General features: G+C 48.1%; 1 protein-coding gene across 1 annotated transcript in view; it reads left to right on the top strand.

Moving 5' to 3' along the window:
• Positions 1–2,292: 2,292 nt before the first annotated feature.
• The window catches only part of PLAAT3 (phospholipase A and acyltransferase 3), a 39,512-nt gene continuing 27,351 nt past the window's right edge, over positions 2,293–14,453 (top strand). Inside the window, exons 1-2 of the mRNA XM_012499239.2 lie at positions 2,293–2,399; positions 2,715–2,783. Of these exons, the coding sequence (XP_012354693.1) occupies positions 2,769–2,783 (15 nt within the window). The 5' untranslated portion in view covers positions 2,293–2,399; positions 2,715–2,768. The remainder of the gene's footprint in view (positions 2,400–2,714; positions 2,784–14,453) is intronic.

The following is a 14,453-nucleotide window of genomic DNA, read 5'->3' as shown; positions in this document are numbered from 1 at the left end:
ATGATTAACTGCCTTTGTTTTGCTTCTGTAAGTTTGCTTATAAAAATCCCACTTGGTCTTTGTTCAAGGCTCAGTTTTTTGGATGTGAACCCACTGAGCTGGTGTGCACCTTAAAATAAATATCCTCCTGTATTCACCCATACTGGTCTCTCTACTCCTTTGCGTCCTGCAACACAGGAGCCCTCATAAGGAAATGAAGACCCAAAGAAGCAGTTGGTGTCAGTTACTTCTATACCGAATTGGACAAAGAATAGTAAGTTGTAATGAAGCAACTAAGAGCAGGGCCCGGTAGCTCACACCTGTCATCTCAGCACTTTGGGAGGCCAAGGAGGGAGGATCACTTGAGTCCAGGAGTTTGAGACCTTGTCTCTATTTAAATAAAAATGAAAATTAAAAAGACGCAACTAAATTATGTGAGGAGGCTTACCAGATAAGAGTTATTTTCCTGGAGAACATTATGTTCAGTGAAATAAGCCAGGCACAGAAAGACAAATACTTCGTGATCTCACTTATATATGGAATCTAAAAAAATGGAACCCACGAGTAGAGAGTAGAATGGTAGTTACGGGGGTGGGGGGGAACAAGGGGGTGTTGGGGAGATGTTGGTCAAAGGGTACAAAATTTCTGTTAGGAGGAATAGAGGAATAAGTTCACCAGATCTATTGCACAACACGGGGATTATAGTAAAAATGTACTATGTTCTTGAAAATTACAGAGAGGTTTTGTGTTCTCACCACAAAAGAAGTATGTGAGGTAATGCATATGTTAATTAGCTCGATTTAGTTATTCCACAATGTATACATATTTCAAAACATGTTGTACATGACAAATACGTGGCAATTTTTGTCAATTAAAAAGTAAAAAATGGGCCGAATGGTGGCTCACGCCTGTAATCCCAGCCCTTTCGGAGGCTGAGGCAGGTGGGTCACTTGGGGCCAGGAGTTCGTGACCAGCATAGTCAACATGCTGAAACCCTGTCTCTACTAAAAATACAAAAATTAGCTGGGCGTGGTGGTGCACGTCTGTAATCCCAACTACCCCGGAGGCTGAGGCAGGAGAATCGCTTGCCGGGAAGGCAGAGGTTGCAGTGAGCTGAGATAGAGCCACTGCACTCCAGCCAGCCTGGGTGACAGAGTGAGACTGTCTCAAAAACAAAACAAAACAAAACAAAAACAAAAAACAAAAAACAACAAAAGAAAACACCCCAAAAAGTAAAAAATGAAAAAAGTTTATTTCAACAAGGTCTGTACAGAATTCTTCCCGTCTCAACATCTCCTCTTTGAGGATAGGGATGTTGCTTTTTCTTCTAGTGTAAGGAAGGTGTCCTTCAACATGGAAATTTCATCTGCTTTTAAGAAACAGAGCTGGGCGTGGTGGCTCATGCCCGTAATCCCAGCACTTTGGGTGGCCGAGGCGGGCGGATCACGAGGTCAGAAGTTCGAGACCAGACTGACCAACATGGTGAAACCCCGTCTCTACTAAAAATGCAAAAATTAGCTGGGCATGGAGGCGCACGCCTGTAATCCCAGCTACTTGGGAGGCTGGGGCAGGCGAATCGCTTGAACCCAGGAGGCGGAGGTTGCAGTGACGAGATTGCGCCACTGCACTCCAGCCTGGGCGACAGGGTGACTCCATCTCAAAAAAAAAAAAAAAAAAAAAAAAAAAAAAAAAAAAAAGGAGTCTTCTTGCACCTGCTGATTTTTAAATGCCTTTAACTGAAAACAGCCAATATGCCATGGTGGTGTATATATATATATACACTTTTTTTTTTTTTTTGATACTGAGTTTCGCTTTGTTGCCCAGGCTGGAGTGCGGTGGCGCGATCTCGGCTCACTGCAACCCCCGCCTCCCGGGCTCAAGTGATTCTCCTGCCTCGCCTCCCGAGTAGCTGGGACTACAGGCGCACGCCTCCACGCCCGGCTAATTTTTTGCATTTTTAGTAGAGACGGGGTTTCATCGTGTTAGCCAGCATGGTCTCGAGCCCTTGACCTCGTGATCTGCCCGCCTCGGCCTCCCAAAGTGCTCAGATTACAGGCGTGAGCCACCGCACCCCGCCCATGGTGATATATTTTTAACTCCTTCAGTTTTTAAACTATAAGCCCATTCCTGAGTGAAGGCGAAAGTAAACCGATCATGGCCCCGCAGTGTCATGTGTGTGCAGAGGTCGAGTATGTGCGACTCCTGGATGCTGGGCGCGCAGGGCATGGGCGAGGCGGAAAGAGGCGGTGCCGGGGGCGCGGGCGTCCTGCAGTCGCCGGGGCCGGGGCCGGGCGTTCTGCGAGGCTCTCATTAGCCGGCGGCGCGGGGAGGGGCCGGGTGACCTCACGCTGGCCTGGCCACCGCGGCCATTAGACCAGGTCCAATTGCTGGGGCTGCAGTGCTGCCTCCGAGACCGCCAGGTGGGTGGAGCGGGTCTTCCCGGAAGGGTGCGATAAGGCCGGGCGAGGTGCCTGGGATGCTTCTCCCCGTCCGCGAGGAAGAGATGAAATTGGGTGGGGCGGGTGGAGATTAGCCTGCAGAGCCGCCCGCTGGCAGCTGCAGCCTCCTGGGCGCCCGCTGGGCCCCGGCGAGAAAGTTGTTAAAGGGAGCTAGGTGGTTGTTCCCGGGGTCCGAGGCGCGCCTCGCACGCCCTGCCCAACAGAGGCCGCAGTCTCCTGGGGTCTGGAGACGCAGTTTCCTGTTAATGACAATAAATCCCTGCCACCCCTCCTCAGACATCTACGCAGCGAAATCAAGCCTGGCCTTGAGGGTCCACACCGCGAGGGAAGATGCGTGCGCCCATTGTAAGTGCAGGGCGGGGCTGGGGTGGGTGGGGCTGGGAACCTCCGTTAGTGGGGACTCGGAGTTGTCTCGGAGCCTGAATTACTGCTTCCGAGAGAGAAGCCTAGAGGATGTGGGGCCCACACCTCTGTCAGCTGCGAGGCATCGGTGTCAGCTGCGGGTCGGCGCGCACCTGTTAGAGTTGTCGCGGCGCGTCCTTCCGGGGCCGGTGTGGGGGCGCCCTGCCTGAAACGCGCCCAGCGGAAGGAGGGACCCTCAGGAGAGAGGTGGCCAGGGGGCAGGTCTGTCCGCAGAAGTCTGGCGCTGCCCTCTAGAGCCACACCCGGACAGCGGGACAGGCCTTGGGGGCTATGTCAGCTGACTCATCCCATGACCAGTCCTGCCAGCGGACTCCCAGCGTAACTGTGCTTGGCGACTGCCCCCCTTCCGCCTGGCAGGACCGCAGCAGAGGGATTCAGAGGATGGGATTTGGAGGTGGACCCTCCTAGTGTTGAGCATCTGGCTGTGAGACCCTGATCAAGTTCAAATCCACTGTTTCCCAGAGTGAAGGTTTTATTTATTTATATTTTTAATTTTTATTTATTTATTTTTTTTTGAGATGGAGTCTCGCTCTGTCACCCAGGCTGGAGTGCAGCCTGGCTGCAGTGATCTCGGCTCAATGCCACCTCCGCCTCTCGGGTTCAAGCGATTCTCCTACCTCAGCCTACCGAGTAGCTGGGAGTACAGGCACGTGCCCCCACGCCTGGCTAATTTTTTGTATTTTTAGTGGAGACGGGGTTTCACCGTGTTAGCCAGGATGGTCTTGACTTCCTGACCTCGTGATCCGCCCGCCTCGGTCTCGCAAAGTGCTGGGATTACAGGCGTGAGCCACCGTGCCCGGCCGCAGAGTGAAGATTATATCACTTAATACTCAGGAAGTGCCCAGAACAATGCCCAGCGCACATTTTGAGTGCTCAACCATAATTCACTGTTGTTATTATCTCAGTCCATATTAAAGAGTTTTGCCTGGTGTCAGGGTGTATCTGGCATGTTTGTTTGACACCTGGAGTGGTCACTTTTTAATATCATTCCCTGATTACATTATTTTTTAGCAATAATCATTCGATGAATAGTAATAATGTCCAGAAAGAAACACAGTGAACATTTTCTTTTATGGAACCTCGTATATGTAATCATGACAGTAAAAACCTTATATATGTAATCATGAGAGTAAAAAAATGAAAAATGAAAAATAAAGTAAATATGATAGTACAAAAGCAGGAAAAAGAAATGGATTAGTAGGTTTTAATCACATTAATGTATTTTTGAAAAAAGGAAAAACTTATTCTTAGATGTAGGATGGTATCAGAGATGAATAATAGTAACACTACAATTTCTGTTTTTGAAACTTCTGAAAAGTTGTCCATGACATTGTCAAAATCAATCTTTGCATATTCATGGTCAGTATTCAGGGGAGCTATATCTACTAGTCCATCTTTGCTCCCAGTTGATTGAAGAACACTTTTTATTAATTTTAATTTCAAAAGCTGCTTTCATATAAAACTAGAGAGACAAAGGAAAAAAGCCTTAACCATTAGGATTAGTTTGGCAGAGATTTATAAAAATCCCATTTCATAATAAATTCCAGACATTGCAGTACTGCCTAAGTCTTTTTTTCTTTAATCAGTTCTAGCAGCTTAAATATCTCCTTTTTAGACATTTTCACTAAGATAGGCTGGGTGCAATGGTTCATTACTGTAATTCCAGCACTTGGGGAGGCCAAGGTGGGAGGATCACTTGAGCCTAGGAGTTTGAAACTACCCTGGGTAATATAGCAAGGCCCCATCTCTAAAAACAAAACAACAACAAAATCTTCACTAGACAGTTCATCATACTTTCTTTTTTTTTGAGATGGAGTTTCACTCTTGTTGTCCAGGCTGGAGTGCAATGGCGTGATCTCGGCTCACTGCAACCTCCACCTCCTGGGTTCAAGCGATTCTTCTGCTTCAGCCGCCCAAGTAGCTGGGATTACAGGCATGCACCACCGCGCCCGGCTAATTTTGTATTTTTAGTAGAGACGGGGTTTCTCCATGTTGGTCAGGCTGGTCTCGAACCCCTGACCTCAGGTGATCTGCCCGCCTCGGCCTCCCAAAGTGCTGGGATTACAGGCATGAGCCACCGCGCCTGGCCCATCATACCTTTCAATTATATTTGGCAAAATTCCCCAAGTTTTTCTTCTGCAAAAATCAGAGAAAATGGCTGAGTGATAGTGAACCTTGACATTTATTTAATGCATTGCTTTAGAAATGATGAAAATCACCCAGGCTTTCAAACATCATTCTTTTAGTTTCTTTTGGCACTGGGAGACAGGCTGTTTTATGTTTAAACACAGGAAAACGCAGGACCACGGAGATTGGCTACATAAACTGTATAAATGGAGTTCAAATTATTCTGAGCCTTTAGGAACTGATTGCTGAAACAGAACTTATGGCTGAGTCTGTGTGTTTCAGGAACTGATAACTGCGTGTTCTCTGATTTAACTTGTAGAAGACAAAAGTTTTAGAAGGATAATAAATAAAAATGTACTAATTGGAGGCTCACATGTATATGATTAAATCTCAATGGTAACTGCAGCAATTAGAATTTAGGCGAATAAGACATTTTTTGGGGGAGTGGTATTTTATCACTGACATTGTTTAAAATGGCCAGCACATGGTAGTAATAAAAGGCAGACCGACTTTTGATAGGTTTTATTATTGTTTTAAAATTCCCTTTGGGCCAGATGTGGTGGTTCATGTCTGTAATTGCAGCACTTTGAGAGGCCAAGGTGGGTAGATCACTTGAGCCCAGGAGGTCAAGGCTGCAGTGAGCCGAGATTGCACCACTGCACTCCAGCCTGGGTGACAGAGCGAGACCCTGCAGAAACAAAACAAAACAAAACAAAAAAACAAAAAACAAAACAAAACAAAACAACAAAACACTCTAAACAAAACTATCCTCTACAGAAATCCTGCTCCTATTTGTCTTCAGTGGGGAAGAACATCCTGGCTCCCCACTGTGGGCTTTTAGGGCTTTTATGTTAGTTGTTGTTGCAGCAGCCCCCAGGAGCCTCCTGGGGGATGGAAGAGGCTGTGTCCACAGTTTCCTGAGTCCTTTAGTTCAGCCTGTGATGCCTCCTGCTGTGATTATTTCTCTCCTCTCTGTGTTCCAAATTTGCTAGAATGAGTGGGCGGGGAGCCTTTCCCTTCCGTCCTCCACCTGCGCCATCCTTGAATCTGTGGCTTGTTGAGCAGCTGCTGCCAAGGAAATGAAACCCCAAAGTGAAACTGAGGCTCCATAATATAAGGAAATTGATAGGCCTTCCCTGTTCTCTGAGTCTAGACTCCATCACTGACTGCTCTGTGATCTGAGTTTGCTTGATGTTCTGATGGATCTCTGTGGAACTAGTTAAGGTGCAAAGGGGAGAGGAGAGAAGAAGAGAAGATGACCCTTCTTAAATAGCAGTTGGGGCTTCAGGCCTTCCAGGGTTTCATCCCTATTCAGCCACAGGCTGAGAGGGGCTGGAGGAGGAAGCCGTGCATCCCTCCGCCATACACCTCTGCTGAGAACATTGTCAGTGCCAGGCTGGATAATGGTGAATTAGACGGAATTCTGGTCCTTGGAATGCTGGCAGGCTGGGCAAGGAAATTGATCGCTTATTCCCACAGGCTAGGCTTAACAATGAGTCATCCAATAATAGGGCTATGTCTTGGCTGTGGAGGCAGCAGCAACTCGCTTTGCTGAGGCATCAGGGGATGCATTGAGGAGTGGACATGTTGAGCCCATCTCGAGGGATGAGTAGGAATCTTCCAGGTGAACGGCAAAAGGGCATTTCAGGCCGAGAGTGCAGTGAGGCAGAGGCCAGTTTTGCCATGGGAGCACAGTTGTTGAATGTCAGTACCTTGGAGTGAATTACTTGGTGTGGTGGGAAGAACCACACCTTTAAGCTCAGGCAGATCTGCTGCGGAATCCTGGTGCTGCTTTTTGGGAAGCTCCGAGACCTTAGGGAAGTTAATTCCCATCTCTGAGCTCAGTTTCCCGATTGGTAACATGGGGCTCTTATAAGGATTCCAGGTAACAGGTGAAAACCCCCAGTAGTGCTTGGGTGGTAGCGGTGGGGGTGAGTAGAGGGGCAGTGCTGACTCACCAGAAGGTGAGGTTTGCCCTGTAGGAGAATAGGCCTGGGCCTGGCGGTCAAAGCCTGGGAGGGTGGATGAGTTTTGCTTCCTTTTCCAGGATGTTTATAACCTTTGGGCTGCTGAGGCTGGGCCTGCTGCCTGCCAGAGCTGCCAGTATCTTTCCCCCACTTGCTAAGAGGCCTGGGCACAGGGTGGCAATAAGGGAAAGTGTAATGTGTCAGTCCAGCTGCTGTTCATCCCTCCGCCTCCTTCTCTCTGTGCCTGAGGCTGGGAATCTGGGCAGCCAGGCCTCCTCCTTCTCCTCCCTGTCCTCACCCAGCCTGCGGCATGGAGTCTCAACACCCTCGTAGGCATAAGTGCTTTTACAGTTTTCACTTTCATTATTTCAATGATTCTTTACACAAACCCTGCCAGATGGGTCTTAGCCCTGTTTACCAGAGAAGCTCAAAAAGGTGAAGTGATCCTTGGAGATCACACAGCAATAGAGTACAGAGGGGCTCAGTTGAGGCCCCCAGGGGTGGGCTGGGCCCTGTTTCTGGGAATGCAGCCTCAGAAAATAGAGACCTAGCTCCTCATGGGATTTTTCTTTTCCTAAAACCTTGGCACCAAAACTCCCAACTGGGAAGTCTTTTCTCAGTACCCACCTTGGACTTCAGCCTTTCCATTTATCACAGGCTTTTCCCCCAGGGCGTCAGAAGTGAAGGGGGTGAGTTTAGGGGTTTCCACACTCACCACAGAATGTAGTTTTGGGAACATGGAGAATTCATTTCATTCTGGGTTTCACAGCCTCCACAGTGTCTCCACCTGGTCCCAGAGCTGTCTGTGACCTTTCCAAATCAAAAATAATGACAACATCCTGGGGAATGGTGGCAGTAAAAGCTGCCGGTTAGTGAATGGCTCCTATGTTATCAAGCCCTATTTACTGAGTGATTTTTAGGTATTAACTCCGTTGATCCTCAGGATAATCCCACAAATCAGGCGCTGTACCTATCCCCATTTTACAGCTGAGGAAACTGAGGCTAGGAGTAATTAGGTAACTTGGCCAGACTCTATAGTTAGTAAGTAGCAGAGCTTAGATTTGAACACAGAGCCCCCAAGTGTGTAATCGCTATGCTGTTTCTGAAAATTAAATCCATCTTGATTTAAAAACAGAGCACTCATGCTCTTTATCCCACTTTCTGTATTTTTTGTAGTCCTGAAATATGTCATAAACAACCCCAAACCCTCAAACTCTGATGAGACAAATGGCACGTAGGTGGATTGGAATGCTTCCTGCATAGCCTTGAGTGAAAGAAAAACATTCTTTTTGTTTTGTTTCAACCCTTGGGTTAAAAAGTATTCTGAAAGCATCCTCACTGTCCTCCCTGGTCCCGCACAGTGCCAGAGCCGGGGGTCTTGGACTGAGTGAGAGTTGCATGGGCGCATCTGGAGGGACCTTGATTGGAGAGAGGTAAAGTCCACTGTAGGGTGGGGCTGTCTTCTTTCTCTTTTGCAGGGGCGAGGAAGAGGCTGGTTGCCACTTTTAGGCTGCTCTGGGCAGGTGACGTCACCTCCCTTAGCTCCAGTTTCCCCACCTGTGAAATGAGGCATGACTGCCCATCTCAACCCAACTCTTCAGTCTCCCCCCCTCTCCCTTTTAGACAACCCTTCTCCTGTGGTCTGGCTCCAGGCTACACAGTAGAATCACCTGGGAACTTTATTTTATTTAATTAATTTATTTATTTGAGACAGAGTCTTGCTCTGTCGCCCAGGCTGGAGTGCAGTGGCACGATCTCGGCTCACTGTGACCTCTGCCTCCCGGGTTCAAGCGATTCTCCTGCCTCAGCCTCCTGAGTAGCTGGGACTACAGGCACGTGCCACTACGCCTGACTAATTGTTTGTATTTTTAGTAGAGACGGGGTTTCACCGTGTTAGCCAAGATGGTCTCGATCTCCTGACCTTGTGATCCGCCCGCCTCGGCCTCCCAAAGTGCTGAGATTACACGCGAGAGCCACCACACCCGGCCCAACTGGGAACTTTAAAAAAAAATACCAGGCTTGGGCTCCACCCCAGGGACCCTGCTTCTGACCAAACCCCAAAAGCACCTTGAGATTCCCATTCACTACAGTGGAAGCCCCTGCCCTGCCTGCCCTCTCCTCCCGCCTCCTTCTTATCTCCTGCTTGCCTGTCTCCATACATCTCCTTAAAGGCCACTTCCTCCCCACCAGCTTCTATGATTGCAGCACAGTGTGTAGGATTTGAATGTCCTTAGATCTGGGTTTAAATTATGCCTCTACCACATACAAGTTTCCCTCATCTTTCAGGACCGAGACAAAAATCTCAGGTGCTCAGGTGCTCTCTTTGACATCACCTCCAGCTCATCTTCTCCCATTCTCTCTCTTTCTTTTCTTTATTATTATTATTATTTTTAAATTTTAGAGATGGGGTCTCACATGTTTCCCAGGCTGGCCTTGAACTCCTGGCTCAAGTGGTCCTCCAGCCTCAGCCTCCTGAGTAGCTGGGACTACAGGCACATGCCACTGTGTCCCCATTCTCTCAAACACATTTCAGCCAGGCTTTTGCCTCCAACTCTCAGTAGGAGCTGATCTCATAAGGATCACAGATAATCCTCATTCTAAACCATGATCCCGAGCTCCATACTGATGTGTGCGCCGTGTCCCCGCCTCTGGTTGGGATACCCGCTGCCCAGCGTGAGTGCCCGGTTCTCCCCCAGCCTACTCTGTCTCTAAACAGCCCCATCCCACCTCCCAGTTGCTTTGTCCAGACACCTTGGAGTCATCTGACTCCTCTTTCCTTCACACCCCACCTCATTCCATCAGCACAGTCGGTGAGCTGCAGGTTCAAAGGAGATCCAGCATCCATTACTACTCATGCCCGGATCCCCCCTCCCTGCAGTTTTCTCCTAGCAGGCTCCCACCTCCTCCTTGCACCCTACATCTCATCTCTTCTCAACACAGCAGCCAGAGGGACACTTTTAAAACCCAAGTTGGATCCTGAGTCTCCTGGGTTCTAAACTTGGCAGTGGCCCCTGCCAGTGACAGAGGCAAAGGCGTAGTGCTGTCAGGTGCTGCGTTGCCTGCCGGCCCGGCTGCTCTTCTTGGACCCTCTGTTCCACCCCCGCTTCCCACCCTCTGCCCTCCCCGCACGCCTACTCCGTCCTCGCTGGCCTCCTGGCTGTTGCTCAGACACGCGCCCCGCTGGGGCCTTTGCTCGGCTGCTCCCCCTGCCGGAGGTGTTAGCCATCTGCAGGGCTCATCTCCGGCCTCCTCTGGGCGGGGCCGCCTCCAGCAGGAGTCTCCCTGACCTTCTAATTCCTATTGCACCCCCTGCCCCCACCCCACCAGCGCTCAGCTCCGACCCTGCTCCGCTCTGCTTTTTCTTTCTTTCTGTTGGTTTGGGATCTCTTCTCATATTCTAGATTATTTACTTATTTACTAAGGTTTTTTTTTTTTTTTGTTTTTGTTTTTAGTAGAGACAGGGTTTTGCCATGTTGGCCAGGCTGGTCTTGAACTCCTGACCTCAGGTGATCCACCCGCTTCGGCCTCCCAACGTGTTGGGATTACAGGCGTGAGCCACCGCGCCGGCCTACTAAGGTATTTTTTTTTAAACCTTTTGTCTCCTGCTACTGAACAAAAGCTCCACGCCCTGGTCACAGAGCCTAGGTGCCTAGATTGGTGCCGGGCGCAGAGCTCAGCCAGTGTATGGGTTTCTAGGCTCTGGAAAGCAGAGGTGGGCTTCCTCCCAAGGTGAAGGGATTCTCCAGGGGTGCTTACACCGCACTTACACCGCGCCCTTGATGGTGGAGGAGGGGAATTGCCAAAAAGCTATAGTGATCCTGCATGTTAGCAACCCCCTCTTCTGTAATTGGTGCAGGCTCAGGTCTGAGAACCACAGCTGCGGATCAAGGCTGCAGGCTTGGAGTCAGGAACGCCGTGAACTTGAGCACTGAGCGCGGGTCGGCTGTGTTGTCATTGCCCTGACATCGCCTGGGACTCCTTCAGTGCGTTAGTTCTTAAATTAAACAAACAAACAAAGGGCTGGGAGCGGTGGCTCACGTCTGTAATCCCAGCACCTTGGGAGTCTAAGGCGGGTGGATCATGAGGTCAGGAGATCGAGACCATCTTGGCTAACATGGTGAAATGCCGTCTCTACTAAAAATACAAAAAATTAGCCGGGCGTGGTGGCGGGCCCCTGTAGTCCCAGCTACTTGGGAGGGTGAGGCAGGTGAACGGCGTGAACCTGGGAGGCGGAGCTTGCAGGGAGCTGAGATGGTGCCACTGCACTCCAGCCTGGGCGACAGAGTGAGACTCCGTCTCAAAAACAAAACAAAACAAAACAAAACAACAAAAAACCAACAACAAAAACAAAAACAAAAAACAAAAAAAAGGCACTGGACAGAGGGAATGAATAGATGGACATGTTTGTGATGAAGCAAATACAGTCACATAATTGCACAATCTGTGTGGCAGGTATACAGACGTTCATTTAAAAACTTATTTTAACTTTGTTTTGTTTTGTTTTTTGAGACAGAGTCTCGCTCTTGTCGCCCAGGCTGGAGTGCAATGGCGTGATCTTGGCTCACTGCAACCTCTGCCTCCCGAGTTTAAGCGATTCTCCTGCCTCAGCCTCCCGGGTAGCTGAGATTACAGGCGCCCTCCACCATGCCCAGCTAATTTTTTTTGTATTTTTAATAGAGATGGGGTTTTACCATGTTGGCCAGGCTCGTCTTGCACTCCTGACCTCAGGTGATCCACCCACCTTGGCTTCCCAAAGTGCTAGGATTACAAGGCGTGAGCCACTGCACCCGGCCTCGATTTTGAACGTTTGAAAATTTTTCATGATAAAATGTTGAGAAGCATGCTGTAAACTTAAACATGCTCACTGCAGAAGACCTGGAATATATAGAAAAATAGAAGGAAGCAAAAATTATCACAAAACCACGCTTAGCGCCAGCACCCAGAACCCAGAGGGAATGTCCATTAGGATATCGCTATAGCGCTTTCTAGTCTTTGCTTGTGTCTGTTTTGCTATTTTTACATGATAGTGACGGTATGGATTACCACTGATTCTGTCAAGTCTTAGCTCGATTTCTGCTTCTAAAATGAACACATGCTTATTTAAACATTTTAGAAAACTAGAAAATACTTTTTTTTTTTTTTTTTTGAGACAGTCTCGCTCTGTTGCCTAGATTGGAGTTGCAATGGCACCGTGTGGGCTCACTGCAAGCTCCACTTCTCAGGTTCAAGCGATTGTCCAGCCTCAGCCTCCTGAGTAGCTAGGACTACAGGCATGTACCACCATGCCTGGCTAATTTTTGTATTTTTTGTAGAGACAGAGTTTCACCATGTTGGCCAGGCTGGTCTCAAACTCCTGACTTCAAGTGATCCACCTTCCTTGGCCTCCCAAAGTGCTGGGATTACAGGTGTGAGCCACTGCGCCCGGCCTAGAATATAATTAAAAAGAAAATTAATACCTTCAATTGAGAGGCAGTTTCATGAGGTTTGGCAACAGACAATATCTACATTTCCCAACTTAAAAACTGCAAGTCCATCAACATGAGTGTTTTTTCCCCTTTAAATACTTTTTAACATTTTTATTGTCAAAATAATTCATATTAATGAAAATTCAAACAATAAAATAATATAGCATGAAATATAAAAGTTCCTGAATCCCAACCACCCACTGTTGTGTATGTAATATATAACAGCTTGGTTATTTTCCTTAGCTCATATGTAGTGTATAATACGTTTTATGTATAAATGTATAAAAAAGTCTATTATATATATATTATATTGAAAAAGGCTGGAGTGCAGTGGCGTGATCTCAGCTCACTGCAACCTCCACCTCCCAGGTTCAAGTGATTCTCTTGCCTCAGCTTCTCGAGTGGATGGGACTACAGGCATGTGCCACTATGCCCAGCTAATTTTTGTATTTTCAGTAGAGACAGGGTTTTGCTATGTTGGCCAGGCTGGTTTCAAACTCCTAACCCCAAGTGATCCACCCACCTTGGCCTCCCAAAGTGCTGGGATTACAGGCGTGAGCCACTGCGCCTGGCCTAAAAATTACTTTAAGCAACAATGGAATAATGACGTCTTTCAACTTGCTTTTCTCAATATTTCCATGCCCGCTCATGTAAATTCACCTTGCTCTGTCTAATGTCTCTGTGTGTGTGTGTGTGTGGATGTAGGATAATTTACTTAACTAGTCCTTATTGATGGTTGTTAGGGTTGTTTTTTCTTTTCTTTTTTTTCCTTCAACTTTTATTTTAAGTTTCAGGGTACACGTGCAGGATGTGCAGGTTTGTTACAAACGTAAAAGTGTGCCATGGTGGTTTGCTGCACACAGATCAACCCCGTTACCTGGGTATTAAGCCCGGCATCCAGGTTGTTTTTTTCAATGTGAATTTCAGAGACCAGAAATTGCTCCGCAGTTTGCTTGCTAAGGAAAATGGTTGCTATGCAGCTCTTGGTAACACTGCTTTTGTGGAGAGATAAAGGCTTTTTGTTCTGAAATCCCGTGGGTGCAGAGTCTCAACTCTGCCATTGTTGTTGCGTGAGCTGTGTGGGAGAGCCTTGGTCACTGTGTGGGATGGGGTTCCCCTGAACTTTGCCTTGGAGGAGGCAGTTCCCTTCTCAGGCACTCTGCTGGCCCTGACCTTGATCCTGGAACAGAGAACTACCTGACAAGGCAGTGCAGTAGCATTCCTGGAATCAATGTAGGTTCTTTTACAATAGGGGTTGGCAAACTTTTGCTGTAAATGGGCAGATAGTAAACATTTTATTATTTTATTTATTTTTTTAGATAGAGTCTTGCTCTGTCGCCCAGGCTGGAGTGCAATGGTGTGATCTCAGCTCACTGCAACCTCCGCCTTTGGGTTCAAGCGATTCTGCCTGCTTCAGCCTCCTGAGTAGCTGGGACTACGGGTGCCGGCCACCAGGCGTGGCTAATTTTTGTATTTTTAGTAGAGACAGTGTTTCACCAAGTTGGCCAGGCTGATCTCGAACTCCTGACCTCAAGTGATCTGCCTGCCTTGGCCTCCCAAACTGCTAGGATTACAGGCATGAGCCACTGCGCCCGGCCATCATAGTAAACATTTTAGATCTTGCAGGCTATATGGTCTCTGTCACAACTATTCAACCCTGCTGTTGTAGAGGAACCCGGGTAGACACAATGTGAATGTATGAGGCTGGCGATGTTCCACTCAAGCATTATGGACACTGAAATTTGAATTTCATATAATTTTCATGTGTCACAAAATACTATTCCTCCTTTGACTTTTCCCCCAAGCATTAAAAAAAAAAAATGTATAAACTGTTGGGTGGCGCAGACACGTAAGGTACCACAAGATGGCGACAGTTCCGGGTTCTTCCTCCCTCTCCACACCTGACGCAATGTTAAACCCGCCAAGAAAGACCCAATAAGAAAATAACACCTCCTGCTCCCCCCGCTCATCCCCAAGCCCGCCCCCCAGACCCAATAATCGATACCCACGTAGCCCTAAGGGATATAAATATC

Source organism: Nomascus leucogenys, chromosome 4, assembly GCF_006542625.1.
Source record: "Nomascus leucogenys isolate Asia chromosome 4, Asia_NLE_v1, whole genome shotgun sequence".
NCBI lineage: Eukaryota > Metazoa > Chordata > Mammalia > Primates > Hylobatidae > Nomascus > Nomascus leucogenys.
This window is presented reverse-complemented; position numbering and strand designations above follow the sequence as displayed.